The 20,842-nt window shown below is 39.8% G+C and overlaps 1 protein-coding gene across 4 annotated transcripts in view; it reads left to right on the forward strand.

Moving 5' to 3' along the window:
* RASGRF2 (Ras protein specific guanine nucleotide releasing factor 2) overlaps window positions 1-20,842 on the forward strand; it is a 241,081-nt gene that overhangs the window by 88,158 nt on the left and 132,081 nt on the right. For all 4 annotated transcript variants that reach the window (XM_045497080.1, XM_045497084.1, XM_045497075.1 and 1 more), the window contains exons 3-7: window positions 4,982-5,129; window positions 7,459-7,548; window positions 12,071-12,324; window positions 15,675-15,754; window positions 16,154-16,347. In XM_045497080.1, coding sequence (XP_045353036.1) covers window positions 4,982-5,129; window positions 7,459-7,548; window positions 12,071-12,324; window positions 15,675-15,754; window positions 16,154-16,347 — 766 coding nt within the window. The remainder of the gene's footprint in view (window positions 1-4,981; window positions 5,130-7,458; window positions 7,549-12,070; window positions 12,325-15,674; window positions 15,755-16,153; window positions 16,348-20,842) is intronic.

Below are 20,842 nucleotides of genomic sequence, written 5' to 3' on the forward strand. Positions count from 1 at the left end.
TCTGTTTTGTTTGGTTGGAGAGCCTCCTCATAATTTTTCTCCGATAGTAAATGTGATCGTTAGTAAACTGCTTCTGTCTTGAACTGGCACTTGCCTGGGTGTAGGAATTTGGGTTCAGACTTTTTCTTCAGTTCTCTACTGTGATCTAGTGTCCCAGGTAACTGATGACAAGTATGTCATTTTGATTCTTGCTTTCTTTAGATAAACTGTGATTTCTCTTTGGAGGCTTTTATAATTTTTCCCTGTCCTTAGAGCTCTGATATTTTACCAGGATGTATCAGGGTATGAAATTTTTTCATTTATCCTGTCTGGCATTTAGATTATGCTTTCTCTTTGAACTGTGCTGTGTTCAGTTCAGGGAAGTTTTCTTCCATTTCTTGCTTATAATCTCTGTTTTTTCCCATTCTGGAACTCCCATAAGGTAGATATTAGATCTCTTGGATCTATACTCATTTTTGCTCAGGTTTTCTTCCCTATTTCCAATCTCTTTCTATTTTTCTTTTTGTTGTTCTTGTTCAGTGTTCTTTCTGTCTCCAGCCACCTAGCTTAGTTTTCAATCGTGTCTGCTTTATCATTTAGCGCATTCATTGACCTGTGAAATTTTAATAATCATTTTTTGTTTCCAAGAACTCTTCTTGTTACCTAGTTCCTTCTTTTCCATAGCAGCCCCTTGTTACCTTATGACTCTAATATCCTTCCATATCTCTCTACAGGTAATATATCTCTGTTGTTTGGATTATCCTGTTTGTTTATTATATTTTCTGTTTGTTCATTTGGGGCTGTATTTATTTATGTATTGTTGCTTAAAAACTTACCCCATAGTGCTTAAAACAGCAAACATTTTATTGTCCTCCCACAGTGTTTGTGGGTCAGGAATTAACTGGGCATCTCTGCCTGAAGGTCTCTCATAAGGCAACAATTTGGAGGTCTTATCTGAAGGCTCAAAGAGGAAGGATCCACATCCAAGTTTGCTCACATGTTTGTTAGCAAGATTCACTTCCTTATCAGTTGTTGCATTGAAGCCTCAGGTCCTGTCCTCATCAGCTATTGGCCAGAGGCCTCTCTCAGTGTCTGTCTATGTGGACCTCTCCATACAGCAGCTCTTAACATGGTATAGACTTCCTCAGAACAAACCAGTAGGACAATAAGAGAAGGCAAGCAACAAGGAAGCCAGAGTCTCCTTGTAAACTGATCTTGGAAGTGCCGTTCTATCACTTTTGCCATATTCTAATCCTTGGAAGTGAGTCACCCCGGTCCATCTCACACTGAAGAGAAAGGGGTTACATAGGGTATGAATACCAGAAAGAAGGAATCACTAAGGGCTGTCTTAGGTACTACTGCCAATTGCAGAGGCCTTTCTTTTGGGGGTTGGTTTTTCCAAGTCTCAAGTGATCTTTCCTTCTAAATGAAGGACCTTGTGGGTTATTATAGGTAGCTGGCCTGTGTTTACATCTGTGTCACTTATACAGACTTCCTTTTCAGGTATGTGGGCAGGCACTGGGAAGGCTGGCTAGAATTCCCCCTTGTGTAATTCCAATACCCTTCAGTGTGTACAGGTGGAACCTGCGATTTGCTATTAGCCATTAGTAAATGACAAACATGCCGAGTGGTCACCCCCTTGATTAGGTTACATTATGTGGCAAAGGAAAAGGGATTTTGCAGACGTAATTATGATCCTAAAAATCTGTTGCTTTGAGTTAATTAAATGGGATTTTCCTGGGTGGGCCTGACTTAATCAGTTGGAAGCCCTCAAGGAGAGACTGGGGTCAGAGATCCCTGGGGTCAGAGATGCTCTCCAAGCTGCATGAGTTGTATACCTTCAGGAAAATGAATTTCCCAACAATCTGAATAAACGTGGAAGTGGGTTCTTCCCTAGTCAAGCCTCCAGGTGAGAATGTATCTTGACTGACACCTCAGTGTTAGGCGTGTCAGTCTCTGAGCTGAGGACCCAGCTAAACTGAGCCTGGACCCCTGATGCACAGATACTGTGAGATAAGAAACATGTGTTGTTTTGAACCAGGGAGCTTGTGGTAATTTGTTCACAATAGAAAAAGAATACATGTATTTCACTCCTGGTCCCTCTTAGTGCTGACCCTTTTCTGGTTCTCTGTCCACAGTGGATGTCTGGTGTAAAGTCAAGCTTTGTTCTCTCTGAGTCTAGCATCCTCATTTGGAGCTTTCTTTAGGACGTGGTCCTTTTCCTACAGAGAGCAGATCCTGGGCTGTGACTTGAGGGCATGTCACTACTGCCAGTTTTGCCTTTTATTTCTTTACTTTGGGAGTTGGGAAGAGGAGGAGTCTAACTTGTAGATGTTGTGAAGGCACTTGTTTAATGAAAGACTCTAATGATCACTCCTTACTCCATTTCTTTGAATGTTTTGATTCCAACTTTGGAGCTCTGGCCACCTTGGTGGGAAGTGTGCTTATGCGAGGTGTCTCCTTGTGTGGTTTCCTCTGCTCTCAATTTCCCACCACTCGGATTCTACTTGGTTTTCCTCTTCATGGAATTTCTTAAAACTTCTGGTCTGTGGATGGCATATTTTCCTGTTTTATAATGCTGTTATGGTTTCATTCTTTAAACAGAAAATAATTTTCCTAGCACTTCAGTGAGGCCTTGGAAGTGAAGGGAGACAGTTGTGGGTAATGAGTCTGCATGAATTCATCCACACAATCTGGACTGGACTTTTTATAAGAGAAAAAAAAAATACTGTTTTGCTACCTAATACCAATTTGATATATTAGTAATAAATTTGTAATAAATATATTAGTAATAAATTAGTAAAAATGATGAAAAGGGCATAATTTTTATTATAATAGCTACTTTTCTCATGTTCTATTACTATTTTCTCCTTTTAAAGTTCCTAAAAGCGTATCTCTCTGAAGACTCTGCTCTTTTTTTTCTTCTTCTTTTTTTAACCTCCTCCCACTCACACAGCCTTTCTTTCTACTCTCTTAGGGTGATTTCTTAGAACAAGTGACTTTAAAATATTGCTGACACTATGTTTTTTTTCTAACACTAATAGCACACATGATGTAAGTGCTGAGGATGTTGAGATCATTGAACTAAAATTGTGATTTTAGAATTGTCTTAAGACTCTTTTAGTTCTAAGTAACACAAACGTATTTCAAAGTAGTTGAGGTTGCGGAGAACTTACTAGACAGAAATTTTAATATCTCACTGAACCCAAGAGTAAAAACTATATTCAATTAACATGAGCGTCAGGAACCAGAAACTAGCAAGTTGACAGGAACACAGATAGTCATTACCTTTCTGTCTCTCTTATCTCTGTTTTCTTGAACATCTTATTTTCTTTCTCAGCAGACTCACTTTGTTTGGCATGATATGGCCAAATACGGCTACCTGACAATGGTAACCAGAGTTTCCAAGTTTATATCATATCAGTTCAAGCAAACAGATAAGAGATACAGTACCAGACTCCAAGGAGAAAGACTCTAGTTGGTTTAGCTTGGGCCAGTTACCTCTTTTTAGACCAGTGTAATGTAGTCATGAGGGCAGATTTTGTGGTAAAAACATGGCTGCTATGACCCAAGTTCTCAACGAAGAGGTAAGAGGTAAGTGAATAGAAGATTGGGGCAGTATCTCAGGACATGTCTGCTGCAACATTCTTGTTTATATTCATTGTGATATTCCTTATTAGAGAAACAGTTTAGCTTGTGGTTAAGAACATGGGCTTAGGGTCGGGGCACCTGGGTGGCTCAGTTGGTTAAGTGTCCGACTTCACCCAGGTCATGATCTCACAGTTCGTGAGTTCGAGCCCTGCATCGGGCTCCGTGCTGACAGCTTGGAGCCTGGAACCTGCTTCAAATTGTGTGACTCCCTCTCTCTTTGTCCTTCACCCACTCACACTGTCCCTCTCTCTTTCTCTCTCTTTCTCTCTCTCTCTCTCTCCAAAATAAATAAACAAAAAATGAAACAAAACATGGGCTTAGGGTCAAACATATGTTGATTTGATCCCACCTTGCCACTTACTAGCTGTGTGACCTCTGTGAAGATTAAAATCTTTTTGTGTACAATTGGGATGATAAAGCCTATCTCTTGGGGTTGCTGGGGGGATAAAATGAGAATATATATGGGACATCTGAGGCACTCAATAAATAGTAATTATTAATTATTACAATTATTAGATCATTTGGGAAAGATTACGTGAATGGAGAACATACCTTTTACCACCTCAAATAGTGCAACAAGATCTAGAGGCAAAATTCCAGGTGCTACAGAATTGCATAGTCAGTAAAAATCTAAGAGGGAGTTTTGGCTTCCCACACACTTGGCCAAAGAAATGGAAACAGGTGAGGCTGATGGTGTTAGGGCCCAAGAATCTACACTTATTTTTAGAATGAAATTTTGCTCCTGTTGATTTGTGAAAGAAATGTTAATGGTCTCACGATCCTAAAGACAGCCGAGCAGGGCTGGTAGTCACCGGTATAGTCACCATAGTCCATTCCAGCCAGTGCCTGTTCTGATGGTTGCTTCACTCATTCTACTTGGGGGCAGGCCTGTTCTGATTGTCTAGACACTTAGCTAATGAAATATTTTTGAGTATCGTCCCTGGGAACCAAGTGTGTACCATCAGTTCAAGACTTCAGTTTTTTGTTAAAGGAGAAGCATCTTTTTCTTTATGAAACGATAGATTTCCTTTGCACTTTTCTGACTTACATGGCAAAATTGCTAATGGCAGCCATCATTAAATGACCTCTTAGTGAAGGATATGTAAAATGGCAATGATCCAAATTCTGTAGAGTTAAATGAACTCTTAGCTTAGTAAGGGATATGTAAAATGATTCAAATTGTATATTGTTAAATGATACCAAATGCAAGCCTAAAGTTAATATTTACATAAAGCAGAGTTAGCCATCAAACTACATTTATGGTTTCTTTCTAAAATATACTGTATGCTGTTCTATATGAAACTGCCGTAGAACAGTGTCTCATTGACTAACTGTGTAATTTTCTCTTAAGTTATGCAGACATTTTGATTGAGAGAGAAGTATTAATGCAGAAGTACATTCATCTAGTTCAGATCGTAGAGACGGAAAAAATTGCAGCTAACCAACTCCGGCATCAACTTGAAGATCAAGATACAGAAATTGAAAGACTTAAATCAGAGGTACTTCCCAGTTACTAGATTCCTCCTCATTGTTATACATTTATTGCCATCTCCTCAAAATTACATAAGGCCTATCAGGGCAAAATTTTCATCCCAAACTTGGTTCCTTCGCCATCAGCGAGTACATGGTCAGACCACTAATCTGTGTTAGAATAAATCTAGTCTATGTTAGAATTAGTTAAATACACTACATTAAAATACCAGAGTAATATGCTGCTTTTTAATTATTTTGTGCTCCTGATGTCCTTCATTTGATCAGATATTTAGAAGTTGATTATAAAACGTAACTGTTTTTAGATTGACTGTAATAGTAATGATAATTGTGAATCTGTCATAGATTAAACTCCCAAATGATAACTAAGGAAGGACCAGAAATGAAGTCAGGAAGACTTTACTGCTTCTCTATTCTAGGGAGTTCAACTTTCTTCCCCCTAGAATTTTGAAAAACACTTTGGAGTTGAAGTATAAGGCATTCCCTCAAGTTGGAATTCCTGTCTCCCTCCATCTCCACCCCCACCCTCTGAGGGTGAACTTCAGAGGCCCTGCACCCCCCTATTGTGAGATTGTCCCAAGTGAGAACAGAGCATGGTCATTGTATCTCCAGCCTCAGTGGTGGTCCTGGATCCACCCATGCTCACAAGTGCCTCTGTCCACATATAGAAACCCGAGTGTACCCGAGTGTTATTTACTACTCGTGGGAAGCGGTAGATAACTGAAGACCTGAAGAGGAATGTGGAAAACAAGATTTCCCCCCTCTTTCTGACTAGAGGTGCATTAGCATTTTCTTAGCTTCAAAGAGCAGATAGGACAGATGAAACCTACTACTAATTGTATCCCATTGACAGAACAATTCAGGATCCTCAGGCCTGAGTTACAAGAAATTTGTAAGTTCTAAGAGCCTCAGCCCTGAGTTACAAGGAAAGTAACTTTCTTGTTACTTTTACAGTCACTGGACAATGATTTCCTCTTTGTTTCCTTATACCTTCCTCCAAGACGCACTGAATCCTGTGAGAGGTTTTCACCTCCTTCTGCCTGTGTACATCACCTCCAGTTTCCAGAGCATTAGTATAAGCTTGATTCCACCTGGGATCTGATTGCTTCTCTGGTGATGAGTTGCAGACCATGTTCACTGTATCATTAGTGTTGTTAACTTCCCGATTCAACCCTGAAATCTCATATAGTGAAAACAACAACAGAAAACTTAGCAAACCTGCATTTTAAAAGACTATATCAGGCACTGTAATTTAAGACAAAATTATTGTGTTCTCTCTTTGCCACAGTAAGCCAGAGCAGATGCTTGTCTGCTAAGTGGCATTTACTCCACAAGAGAAACTCAGCACCAAGCAGTATTCCCCAATATTTATTTGGGCATGCTTATCTGTCTTCACTATGTTCTATTTTAGTCTGAATATAGATTTTGCAGCCCCAAACTGTCAGTAGCAGGTACATCTTGAGTGGTCGCTTGGCAGGAGCCATAATTTATTTTCTACTCCTTTTATTTTCCTACTTCTCTGCCAGAAAATGGCAGAAGTGTGTATTTGTTACTGGTGACAAAATGTAAAGACAGGTCAGAGGAAGCAATTATGATTCTTAACTTTTCAAATGCTTGCTGGTAAGGTTGCGTAGGTTCTTACCTTTCTAAGAGCCTGCAATTGAGCAGTAGGCTAGTGATTTTTGTTGCTAAGTGTATTTGGGCAGCCATCTGGTTTTGAATTGCCCCACAGGTCACATAACTGAGTTGGAGCTATAAGGAGATCCTGGGTCATTTCACTCCTTTTTACCTTTTCACCTTTCTTGGTTGTCTTGGGTCAACCCCAGGGCTCTGAAGTTCCGTTTGCAGTTACCATTTTCCCAAGGAATCCTGTGAGCCTGCTGTACTCTGTGTACCTGTGTGGAAGGCTGCAGGCTGATTATGGGAAGCAAGAGCTCTGGGCTGAATGTCATTGCATTTGGGGACCCCAGGGCATTACAGGCAGCTGCCATTGGGCAAGATTGGCAAGCAGTATGTCACTCAGCTCCCCCAAAGGCCTTGGCCTAGTCATCACTGGCAGTCAGGGCCAAATTTGGGGCTAACGTTTCTCCTAACACAGATCCCAGTTCACACTTTCCACAATTGCTTCTTATAAGCACCTTTGTTGGCAACATAACTGAACAGACTTGGTGTGAAGTTCATTCTTTCCTTGACTCAGAACCAGTGGAAGGAAGGATGCATAAAAAGTAAAAGTTTCCTGAGGACCTCCTAAGCTACCTTGTAGGCATTACCTCCTGTGAGTTATGGCTATAAGCTGGTATTTCCCAAATCATGAAATGGGCCAATTTTGTGTTATAGATTATCGCTCTTAATAAAACCAAGGAACGAATGAGGCCTTACCAAAGTAATCAAGAGGATGAGGATCCAGATATCAAGAAGATTAAAAAGGTAGGATGTTGGGCGTTTCTGGCTTTGGAAAAGCATGATGATCAGTTGTCTGTCCTGTAGTGATGTCTTTGTTCCCCTGTCCCTGAGCTGAGAATCACCTTGGTATATCTGTTCTAATGGCTCTCAGACTTGCCTTTCAGAGTGATACAGGTATGGCTACTTTGGAAAAGTTTCAGCTTGAGATTTTTTTTCCAGTTCTGGGAATCCCCTTATGGACCCTCTGTGGAAAGGATGTCAAAACCAGACATTAGGACAATAGTGTTCTTAAGTTGGGTTAGTAAGTGCTGTAGAACCTCCTGATTTTGTGCTATTTTCATATTTTAGGGGAATATTTTTTTCATGTTTATTTAGTTTTTTGGGAGAGAGAGTACATGTGTGCAGATGCATGTGAGACAGGGAGGGGCAGAGGGAGAGGACGAGAGAGAATCCCAAGCAGATGCCATGCTTAGCATGGAGCGTAACATGGAGCTTGATCTCAGGAGCTTGATCATGACCTGAGCTGAAATCAAGAGTGGGAGGCTTGGGGCGCCTAGGTGGCTCAGTTGGTTGAGTGTCCCTTCTTGATTTCAGATTGGGTTGTGATCTCCTGGTTTGTCAGATCGAGCCCAGCATCAGGCTCTGTGTTTGTAGCACAGAGCCTGCTTGGGATTCTCTTTCTCCCTCTCTTTTTGCCCCTCCTGCTGCTTGTGTTATCTCTCTCTCAAAACAAACAAACAAACATTAAAAAAAAAGAGTCAGATGTTTAACTGACTGAGCCACCCAGATGCCCCTAGGGGAGTAGTTTTTTTTTAATTTATTTTTTTAAATATGAAATTTATTGTCAAATTGGTTTCCGTTGTCTGTATAGGGGAGTATTTTTAAGTGACATTTTAAAAATATTTCTTTTAGCTTTAGATTTCAGTGCTTGTTTAGAAGGGATTTTTTTTGAACATGTGAGACTATTAACTAAATACATCTCAGATTTCTGTTTTATTATCATTATTACTTTCTTGTTTAACATCCACACGATCAACAGATCTTACTAAACTGTCACTTATTCCTGTGTACAACTTAAAAATTTGTTTTAATGTTCATTTATTTTTGAGAGACAGAGAGATAGAGCATGAGCAGGGGAGGGGCAGAGAGAGAGGAAGACACAGAATCCAAAGCAGGCTCCAGGTTCTGAGCTGTCAGCACAGAGCCTGATGCGGGGCATGACCGCGAGATCATGACCTGAGCCGAAGTCGGCCGCTTAACGGACTGAGCCACCCAGGTGCCCCTGTGTACAACTTTTGCAGTTAAACAGACACTGGTACTCACTCTGGTCTACTGTATTTGATTTATGTCATTTTAGGTTTTGAGTTCTATTATCTTAATTCGCTTGTGTAAATCATCTACTTAGCTTTGTGACCATTATGTGAAAAGCTTCACAGTTATAGAACTTTTTTTATGGATATATATACCTTCAAATCTTTATTTCATCTTAATGTTTTTCTTATTCTTGTTTTTTATATGCTACATAATTATTCCCCTTTAGTTGTAACAAAACTTGAAACATTGCTCAGAGTTTGATACAGAAATGCTTCTAAGAACTAAATTGAAGTGTTTTCAATTTTTAAGGAATAAAAAGTGAAATACCACCATTAATTTCTTAGAATTCAAAACATTCTGAATTGAAATGAGTTTATGTTATTGTTACAAGATTAATGCTCTTGCCTTTTAGTGGTATGAAGTTGTCTATAAACAAAGAGATGAGTGAAGTACAGTTTTCAGGATTTTTTTTTTTTCAACGTTTATTTATTTTTGGGACAGAGAGAGACAGAGCATGAACGGGGGAGGGTCAGAGAGAGAGGGAGACACAGAATCGAAACAGGCTCCAGGTTCTGAGCCATCAGCCCAGAGCCTGACGCGGGGCTCGAACTCACGGACCGCGAGATCGTGACCTGGCTGAAGTCGGACACTTAACCGACTGCGCCACCCAGGCGCCCCGAGGATTTTTTTTTTTTTTTTTTGTAGAAACTGTCTGTTAGTATGAAAAGTACACCAGCTCAGCAGGCAACACCTGACTAAGTAAACAGAAAGATTGTGTTTAACACAAAATTTGATGAAGGTGATTTTTGAAAATATTTCTGTTAAATGGAAGAATAGTGATAAAATAAATGCTTTTTACACTTTCTACCTTCCTGTTTCTCAGTAGAAGCAATTAAAAAATATATTTTTGAACTTGTTAAGTAGGCTTTGAAATTAATTCTATTGTGCTTTATAGCCCAGTCATTCTAATGTCTGTGTGACAAAAGTGTTTTAAATGAATTAGTTTCTCTATTCTGATTTGGCAAATATCAACATAATTTTTTATCTTCAAGGAACCAAAAATTGAAATTTATTATATGACAAAGAAGTTTTCCATTAGATTTCTCCAGATAATGTGCATATAAATTCCCCCACATAATTCTGTTAAAATGTGGCTAATTTTTATTGTTTGAAGCATCACAGCTGTGTGAATGCCTGCATTAACACTGATAGTATGATGACAACATTGGTAGGTAAATGAAAGAATTTTAAACATTGCGACAGAAGAGCAGTTGTTTAAATACGTGACAATTTAGTCCATATGGGTGAAATAGTAGGGAAACAATAAGGAGTGTAAGAATATGTTGACTAGGTAACAATAATACCAAACAGAGATTTGGTAGTCATTTAATGCTGTCAATCATATATGGATTTGCAACCTGCTTTGTGGCTGAATCTGCCACTTAGCTATGACACACCCTAATAAATAATCATATAACTGTTTTATATTTAGCAAGCACTTCAGATTTTTTTTGGTCCGTTATTTTGTAGGTGAGAAAATAGAGGACTGGAGTTCAAAGTTACCCAGCAGGTTAGTGCTCAGCCTTGGGGTTAAGGATTATGACATGCACCTTTCTGGCTAGCCCCCAGCATTTACCTGGACACTTGAAAGATGTTTAGTAAATATTTGTTGGCTAAAACGTACAGGTTTGTCTGTTATTTTTCAAATCATACCTAGGGAATTCAGATCAATTTTAGAGGCTATCATGTTGTCTACAGAATCGATTTTTAATTATATTTCATGTTTCTTTTCACAAAATAATCTCCATTGCAAATCATTCACATGTGTTTTCACCGTGTGGCTGAGAGAGAATCCTTAGAGTTAACAAAAAGCAGGTTAAAGAATGCCAACTCTGATTGCATCTTTCCTGTGTGACTTACCATGAAATTTCGTTTACTCATCTGTAAACAGAAGGGGTCAGATGAGCTGATGTCTAACACTTATTTTTTTTTTAAGCTTCGTAGAAAAACCCTCAATAACAACAAATCAAATAACCTGATTTAAAAATGGGCAACGGACATTTCTCCAAAGATGAAATAATATACATGTGATCTTTGCAGAAGTCATATACATATGAAAAGCTGCTCAGTATCACTAAACATCAGAGAAATAGAAATCAAAACCACAGTGTAACGTCACCACACACCCATTAGGATGACTACCATAAAAACAATAAACTAAGTGTCGATAAGGATGTTGAGAAATTGGAACCTTTGTGCACTGTTGGTAGGATTGTGAAGTGGTTCAACTGCTGTGGAAAGCAGTACGGCCATTCCTCAAAAAGTTAAAAATAGAGCTACCACATGATCCAGCATTTCCACTTCTGGGTATAGATCCAAAAGAATTGAAAACAGGATCTGGAAGAGACATTTGCACTCCCATGATCACTGCAGCATTATTCACAATTGCTGAGAGTTGGAAGCAACTCTAATATCTATCAGCAGATGAATGGATAAACAAAATATACATACAATGGAATATTATTCAGCCGTAAGCAGGGAGGAAATCCTGGCACATGGTACAACATGGATGAACCTTGAGGACAGTATACTAAGTGAAATTAACCAGTCACAAAAAGATAGATACTGTGTGATTCTACTTACATGAGCTATCTAAAGTGGTTAAATTCACAGCAACAGAAAGTAAAATAGTGGGTAGCAGGGGCTGAGGGAAGGGAGAAGTGGGGAGTTGTTCAGTAGGTATAGAGTATCAGTTTTGCAAGATCAAGTTCTGGAAATCTGTTATGCAACAATGTGAAATATTTAACACTACTGAACTAACTATACACTTAAAAATGGTTAAGATGGTAAATTTTATGTTATGTGCTTTTTTAACACAATTAAAAATTTTTAGTATCTGATTTTATATTGTTAAAGAATAAACCTTCAATGTATTTCTTTATTAACATGTTAATAACTAATTATGTAATATTATCACATTCTGGTGTCCATATTGGCAGTCTTAAAGAGCTTAAGATATGGAAGAAACTTGTGACACTAAAAATGTTATTTTTAAATCCTATTTTTTCTGCTATCTGGAAAAGCCTTCCACAATTTATTCTAGTGATGGGACCATTAGCGCTGTAACAAAAAAGCAGTGTTTTATATGGCGTGGAATGAAAACCCTTACTGACAGGCTTATTCAAAGACAGCCTCACACCTCCCTGAGATTCTTTCTGTTGTTGTTCTGTAGGTTCAGAGCTTCATGAGAGGATGGTTGTGTAGAAGGAAATGGAAGACCATTGTGCAGGATTACATTTGTTCTCCTCATGCTGAGAGCATGAGGAAGAGAAACCAGATTGTGTTCACCATGGTTGAAGCTGAGTCGGAGTATGTTCACCAGCTCTACATCCTGGTCAATGGCTTCCTCCGGCCCCTGCGAATGGCAGCCAGCTCCAAGAAGCCTCCCATCAGCCATGATGATGTCAGCAGCATTTTTCTCAACAGGTTTGTCTTGGCGTAAATCAAAGAGTCATGTGAAAAACCCATTTCTATTTCTTAAAAGAATTTTTACTTTACTCTTAAAAGAATAGGAATCATAAGTTCACCTTTATGAGCTTATGATATTAAAAATAAGAAAGCTATCATTTGTGTTTCATTATTTGTGTGAGTTTACATGTCTTTATCTTGAATCATGGCATTTAGTTTTCTGGGTCTTTTCTTTGTGTGACATATGTTTTCTTGTCATTGTGTAGGCGTGTGTGTGTTGGGAAAGATAATCTTCATGAGCTGAGGGAGATGGAGTGAGTAATGGGTCTTTACATGTAATTTATACAGACATACTTTAGGAAGAAGCAAAACTAACAGGGGGCCTGAGAATCTCTAGCAAATTTATTTGCTCAATAAATATTTATAGTGTCCTTCCTGCTGAGTGTTCATCAGTGAACAGAGCAGAAACCCTTGCCTTCATGTAACTTAAATTTTGATGTGGGAAGACAATGAATAGTAAATAAGTGAAATATGTAGTATATCATATGGTGATGAGCACTATGGAAAAAATAAACAAGGGAAGGGGAGAAGGGGAGAAAGGGAGTGCCTGGGTGCTTTACTTAAAAATTATTTATTTTTTAATTCATCTATTTACTTATTTATTTATTTTGAATCCATTTATTTGTTTTTGAAGAAATTTACATGGTTCAAAAGTAAAAACAACATGAAAACATCAAAAGCTGTCAAATAATATCAAATATTACAAAGTCATAGAAAGGGATGACTTTGTGTCATCGGAGGGAGTGTGGATGGCCCTGGAACCTGTCACGCTTCTTGAAACACGTTAGACTAAGAAAAACAAATACACATATGATCCCAGTCATTAGTGGGATCTAAAAATAAATAAATAGGGGCGCCTGGGTGGCGCAGTCGGTTAAGCGTCCGACTTCAGCCAGGTCACGATCTCGCGGTCCGGGAGTTCGAGCCCCGCGTCGGGCTCTGGGCTGATGGCTCGGAGCCTGGAGCCTGTTTCGATTCTGTGTCTCCCTCTCTCTCTGCCCCTCCCCCGTTCATGCTCTGTCTCTCTCTGTCCCAAAAATAAATAAACATTGAAAAAAAAATAAAAAAAAAAAAATAAAAATAAATAAATAAACAAAAAGCAGAATCGGACCCATAAATACAGAGAATAAACTGGTGGTTGCCACATGAGGGTTGAGGAGTTGGGTAAGATGGGTGAAGGGGAGAGAGGGAGATACAGGCCTCCAGTTATGGGATGAAGAAGTCATGGGAATAAAAGGCAGAGCATAAAGAATACAATCACTTGTATTGTAATAATGATGTAATGGGACATACTGTAGTTATACTTGTGGTGAGCATAGTATAAGGTATAAACTTGTCAGATCACTAAGTTGTACACCTGAAGGTAATGTAATACTATGTATCAACTCTAGTCAAACAAATTTTTTTTTTTAAAAGAAAAAGAACAAAAAGTTACTACAATATATTTTAATTTGGCTTTTTAAAGAATTAGGCTTTTTATGCATTTATTTTTTTTTTTACTTTGTTTTATTTTATTTTATTTTATTATTGAAGTTTAGCTGACATACAGTGCTATATTAGTTTCAGATGTGCAGTGTAATGATTCAATAATTCTGTACATCACTCAGTGCTCAACACAAGAAGTGTGCTCTTAATCTCCTTTATTTCATCCACCTCCCAGCCTGCATTGAAGGACATTTTAAGGACAAAGGACGTTTAAGGACAAAATTACTGTGTAATTTTCTCTTAAGTTATGCAGACATTTTCACTGCTTATACAATTCTTTGGAAGAGCTGGAAGAGCAAAGCCAGGGAGCTGCTCCCCTGGAGCTTTGAGTTCAAGAGCACAGCACTGTAGATGTGATTCAGAAGTTAGGAAACTACAGCCACTGCCATTGCCACCATATCTGCCTCTCAGGTCTAGGAAGCTGTTGCCTAGAAACTAGAACACCGAAGCTGGGTGCTGAAATTGCCCCTGAAACACTCACATCTTCATGACTGATTTTCAGCAATAGGAAGATGGCCTCTCCTACTTTCCATGTCTTATCAGGTGCACCTATTGGTGCAAATGGTGGAACTGAATTTACATTCAGAGCCTCATTTGCAAGGCAGTCTGGGAAGTTTAGCTGTAGCTCTCCATCATGTCCCCCTAAAAGGAGAATAGAAAGGAGGTTGAAAGACTAACATACAGTATCTACCAAACTAAGGGCACCTGGTGGCTCAGTCGGTTGGGCGTCAGACTTTGGCTCAGGTCACGATCTCACAGTTTGTGGGCTCGAGTCTCTTGTCAGGCTCTGTGCTGACAGCTCAGAGCTGGAGCCTGCTTCAGATTCTGTGTCTCCCTTTCTGTCTGCCCTTCCTCCACTAGTGTTCCATCTCTTTCTGTCTCTCAAAAATAAATAAAAATGTTAAAAAATAAAAAAATACAAAAAAACCCCCCAATATCTGCCAAACTAGATTTGGTTGAAATCCTTGAACAACAAACACTGCTTAGTTAAAATTGCTATAAATGAAAAACAAATTATCATCTTCAAGCCATATGTATTTTGTTTCATGGACTATTTGGAAAAAGTTAAGGATTTCCCAATGATGTTTATTGTAATTGAATTTGACTTACAACAAACCAGAATATTTCACTTACATGAATAATTATGTATTTGATTGTGTAGGATGTGCTAGTTAAGAAAAGGCTTTAGAGGCTCAATCCAATGAATTAATTGTAATGAGGAGAAAGCAAAAGTTACTTTGGTAACTGCTCTTCTTGAACCTTGTAGAGATTTGGATCTCTATGCATAGTTCTCCTTATAGCATCTCTGTGTAGGTTTAGTCCTTTTCAGAGGATTCTTTTACATTTCCATCTTGGGCGTCTTAGGAGTGGTTATGGTAGAGTTCTGCCAAATCTTTGCTGTGGATTCTTTTCCCCTCTTTCCTGTCAAAACTCATTTTAGTGAAAGAGGGAGTCTTTTCCCTTAGTTATCATCTAGAATCAAACTGAAGAGAAAAAGGATCATAACTAATTTTTTGATTATCAGTTGTAGTGTTAAATCCTAACAGTAGAAAGATGTTGCTATCAAACATAATGAAGAGGGTTATATGCCAATGATTTGGTGTTTACTGGCTTCCAGTAGTTGAAGCCTAGCTCAGAATTTTCGAGATCGTTTGAAAGACAAATTGGTTTATGAGGGCTAGTATAATCCATGTTATTATTGTGTATACAATTTGGAGGCCCTGGGAGGCATGCAAATCATGTATTTATTAAGGCTTTAAGGACTCAGTGGACTTCTTTGACAAAGAAGTGACTAGATTATATTATTTTTCAATTTTTTATAGTGAAACAATTATGTTTCTTCATGAAATATTTCATCAAGGACTGAAGGCAAGGATAGCAAACTGGCCTACCTTAATTTTAGGTAAGTGCATGCTTTAGAGATAAAAGATTTTCTCTTAATATGTCTACAATTAAAGCAAAATAACTTCAACATTAGTCAGCCTAACCTGTCTGAATTTCCCTCTTGACCTGAGAGCTTCCTTAGGCACTGGGAATCTGTTTTATTGCCCTCTCAGCCCTTTCTCCTGGCCTGTCATTGTTCATTTGGGGCTAGAGTTGGGCTCTGTGCACCCCCTCCCCCGCCCCCGTGCATTCTACCAAATCAGTCATTCAAGCATCTGGAAGGGTGCCCTGTGCACGTGTGACACATGATGCTGGGAGCCACTCTGTGCCATTTCCACTGAGTGAACAGTCTCTCCTTGTACCTTAGATAACTTGCCAAGGACCAAGAAAAACTACCATGTTTACTTCTTTTTTCCAGCTGATCTGTTTGATATTTTGCTCCCCATGTTGAACATTTATCAAGAATTTGTGCGTAATCACCAGTACAGCCTCCAAGTGCTTGCCAATTGTAAGCAAAACCGAGATTTCGACAAACTCTTAAAACAGTACGAAGCCAACCCCGCGTGTGAAGGGAGGATGCTGGAAACATTCTTGACCTATCCAATGTTCCAGGTAAGTCATCTGGGATGCATTTTATAAGTCATCGGTTCCAGTTTGGTGGTACTGAAACATAGGGTGACCAGAGTGACAAGTTTAAGTATGCCCCATGTGGAATTATGGCAAATGTGCATCAACTGTCCTGAGCTTGACCTGGAGAGAAACAAATTTATGCCACACATTTTCCCTCTGTGTAGCATATGGGAGAAAAGCAGGCATTTTTTTTTTAAACCAGGCATTTTTGAAGCAATTAAATCAGGAATGGTTTTTGAAAAGTAGCACAGTTTTCTCTTTACAGAAAGATTCCACACAGACTTCTTCCATGGAGTCTCCTCCTCCAGCATGTTTAAAAATATTATCAGGTTTACAGAAATAGGATGCTGTGCAAACGTTCCAGTATATGCTGGTGGCCTAAAAGGCTCCTGAGGGGTGGAGTGACTGCTGGGAAAGTCTTTGTTTTCCTTCCCATCCTCCCCTCCCTGTTACAATTGCTGTTGAAGTTGGTCTTGAGTTTGTCTGGAGCTCCGGATACCAAAAGGAGGACATCCTGGGTCACAGAGGCTATGAAAATATAGGGTCTGGAGGCACTGGCTGGACCTGGGGACTCTTGGCCCCTAGTCAGGTTGCTGAATTGAGCCTGGGTCTTGTCATGACATTTACTTTTGGGTGTTAGAGCACCCGGAGGGATCAAGCATACTTGTGTTCTTACCTGTACCTAGAGCTTTACCGTTAAGAGTCCTTGAGTGAGAACAGAGGAGGCCCAAATGTGAATTGAATCTCCTGTTCCTTTGAAAAGTGTCGATTCTGCTCTTTTGGAAAGGCATTGAGTGTTCTTATTGTGGAATTTATGGGGCTTCTGGCCAGGCCTCCAGATTGTCATGTGGTAAACCAATTCTGCTAATCATCTGTGTTAGGGCTTCTGCAGAGAGTTTTGCCCCCCTGCACAGGCATTGCTGACCCTGGCTGACCATTTTGTAGCCTGAGAAAGAAATGATGCTCTGGTTCATAATTGTTTGTCCTAAAGTTTGTCAATCCTTTTTGAAATCATGGAAGTCACCACAGAGGTTTAGCAAGATTTTTTAAAAACCAAAAGGATGTATTTGAAACAACTTAAATATAGTGAAACTTTATAATAGTATTGTGTTTTTTTTCATGGAACTGAATTGTTTGAACTTTTTGCCTCTTTGAAGAAATATTTTCCAAGAAAAACTTCAAAGCAAAAACAAAAAGTTGCTTTTTTTAACCTTATAAAAATTATAATTTAAGCTTTTATTTATAGTGAAACAAGTTTTATATAATGCAGTGTTCTGAGATTCTGTTTGTGTCTTTGGCAGTTACCTCCAGATTATGATTACAATCCCTAAACGGTGTCTTTTCAGCAACTCGATTTCAGGTGAATATTCAAAGAAATGGTTGTGAAAGGCACATGGAACATTCTGGGAGGCACCTAGCTCCCTTTCTGACAGTGCACTAATGCCTTCCCATGGGCTATTTAATTTCCCTTTGGTGTCATTTTCTCAGGGTTTTAAAGCAACAGACAGAACCGCACTTGATCTGTAGGGGAGGTGTCCAAACACAGTCGAATGGAGGGCCTTGGAAAGCCCTTTGGATTTCTTGAAAATGCTGAGATGCACTTCTGTCACCCTCTCTCCTTTTCCCTGGAGTTTAAGCCCAATAAGAATGGCTTGGCATTTTGCTTGACCCCAAGGAATTCCTACAATGTGAGGAAAGGACCATCGGACTACGAATCTTGAGGAGACCTGGATGTCTTGCTCACTCTTCAGTCATAGCATTGAGGAAAATAATTGAACCAATCTAAATCTCTGTTTCTTACTCTTAAAATTGAGGACCTGATCTCCAGTTGTCTCCCAGAGCTCTAGCTATCTGGCTGTGATCCTGGGGGGATCACACGATGGTGGTGCAAGGAGCCTGGTGTTTGTCTAGGAACCCACATCCTGAGACTGTGGTGGCCCGAAACCCTACAATTTAGCTGAAGGGTCAAATGTTGAGGTCTCTGGCTTCTTCCAGACCAGGGTAACCAAAGGTCTCAGCTTAGGAGAGCCATTTTTTCTAGGAGAAGCCTCAAAGTTGAAGAATTTAGCCAGAATTGGTCCAAACTGCAAGATGTGTAAACTGAAAGAACAGCTCTTAATCTATTTGCTGCCCTGTCACTATTCTGGATAGATCAAGAGAGGAAGCTATCAGAGTGTGCTACCTAAGAGCCTCATTCTCCTTGGTGCCTCTTCTTTGTCTTGTTTGCTTGGTGTCTCTTCCTTCTGCCTTCTCCCTAGGAGTGACCCTATGGACCACTGAGGGGGAAATTGCACTTTCTAGAAGCTTGGAGGTTTTCTCTTACCGCGTTCATTCTATCCCTCTTGTTCCCTCTTGGTTCTTTCACAAATGAGGTGAAATAGTCATGCAAACATTTGCTTCCTTGGAGGGTCTAGCTGTTTCTACTTCCCTCTGCATGCTAGTTCATGCTACCAAGGGACCTCTGACCAGACTTTTTCTTGAGTCTAGATATGGGGGCAGGGGTTAGGCACAGAGGAGGAGAGGTGATTGGAGCTTTTAGCCTGTGTATGTGTAGACCTTTTATTGGGCTCTTTGTCAAGTAAGTCATTTGCTGCTGTTGATATTCTATGTTGAGCTATGGAAACATAGAGGAATTGTTGAATTTGGATGATGCAGTTAATTTATCCTCAATTTAACCATCAGACAAGTAGTCCAAGTGTTGCCAAGAAATTTGTTATGGAAAATAATGTAGTCATTAATGTAATTTTTAATTAGCAAACGCAGTGGCTCGACTGGTACTGTTTAAATTGGCTTCAGCTGCTCATAAGTCCATAGGTAAGCCAATCATGAAATCTGCCCCTGACAAGAACAGTGCTGTTAGATGTTCTCCAGAAAGTAGCCTTTTGCGGCTCTAGCCACCTATTTACTGTAATTGGCAAGCAGACTAATTAATGTCTATAAAGTGACAAGTATTGTTCCATAGTTGAGAAGAGCATTATGATTCATCTAGACAGTACTTTCTGTGATTCTTGGGTTTGGGGGGAACAGATTTATAATCAGCTCTTGAATATACACACGAGCTCTTTGGAGAGCCATCCACTTCTCTGCAGAATGTCCTTTCCCTGCTTTTTGGCAGCTTCAGCCTTGTTTGTTCCTATACCAGAAAGTAGAAAGGACCGGCTTCTGAATTTCAGATCTATCTACTTGAACCTTAGCCAAGGAGCTCTCTAAAATAGATTTAATTAATGGGGGAGGATCCTGAAGCTATTGACTAAACTTAGTTTTGTGGGTTTTCAGTGCATGCATTATAAGCGTCAGGCTCTCCCACTCCTACCTTCTTTGTTATGAAAAATTTAGTACATTAGCTGTTGATTGCCTTGATTTTCTTATAGAACTACTGACTTAGAGGCAAACTGTTATCCATCTTGGCACTGTGCAGAAGGGATATTTGAAAGTGTATGTATCCCAAGAGCCTTTACCAGGAGAAGTTTATGGAATGGAGAGGCAGAAAGTGCCCTCCATGTGTCTTACAGGGGAGGGGTCTCCCTCCTATCAGGAGTCTGTCTGAACTTCCAAAACCTTAATATGATGACATTCCTTAGGACCTGATCCCAGAATATCAGCTGCAGAGCCGTGTGTGTGCTGTGGCACTGCCCTTTGTGCTCATGCCTAAACATGGGCCTTCAGTAAACATCAGTAAGTAACCGGTGAAGGCCACCACCTGCACAAGAGCAATAGCAGATCCGTGGGCAGAGCTGCCAGCACCCCAGGACTGGACGGAAGGAGCTAGCCATAGTACCCTGGGAGGCTGTTTCACTTTCTTCATTCTTAGAAGGCCTTTCAAGGGCCTAGTGAGACCTCAGGCCCCAGAGAAGAGACCCCGTGGGTTCCTGCATTGGTCAGAGCCACCATGATCATGGCTGGCTCTGTCATTTGCTGTGACACCACCGTGGGCAAGTTACCAGACCTGTTCACACTTTGTTTCCTTATCTGTGTAAAAGGGGCAAATTCCCCTTTTGTTGCTGGAGGTTTAGGTGTACGTGCAAACCTTGAGCTCCAATCTGACCCATAGCAGGTGGGGTTATGGTGCCTGTTGTTCATGTGTGTTGGTATTATAATTAAGTCCACTGCCCCAGCTTTCTAAAAGATTTTAGTTTGTAAGCCAGTAAAAAACAAATATGTAGAGGGGTACCTAGGTGGCTGAGTCAGTTAGGCATATGACTTCGGCTCAGGTCATGATCTCATGGTTCGTGGGTTCGAGCCCCGCTTCGGGCTCTGTGCTGACAGCTCAGCCTGCTTTGGGTTCTGGACAGCTGACAGCTGGAGCCTGCTTCAGATTCTGTGTTTCCCCTGTCTCTCTACCCTTCCCCCGCTCGTGCTCTGTCTCTCTCATGATCTCAAAAATAAATAAAAATTAAAATAAATAAATATGTAGAATCACTATAACTTTAATTAAAACTCTACTATGTTCTATTAACATCTTCATAGGCCTGGTGGA

This window comes from Leopardus geoffroyi, chromosome A1, assembly GCF_018350155.1.
Source record: "Leopardus geoffroyi isolate Oge1 chromosome A1, O.geoffroyi_Oge1_pat1.0, whole genome shotgun sequence".
NCBI classification, from domain to species: Eukaryota; Metazoa; Chordata; class Mammalia; order Carnivora; family Felidae; genus Leopardus; species Leopardus geoffroyi.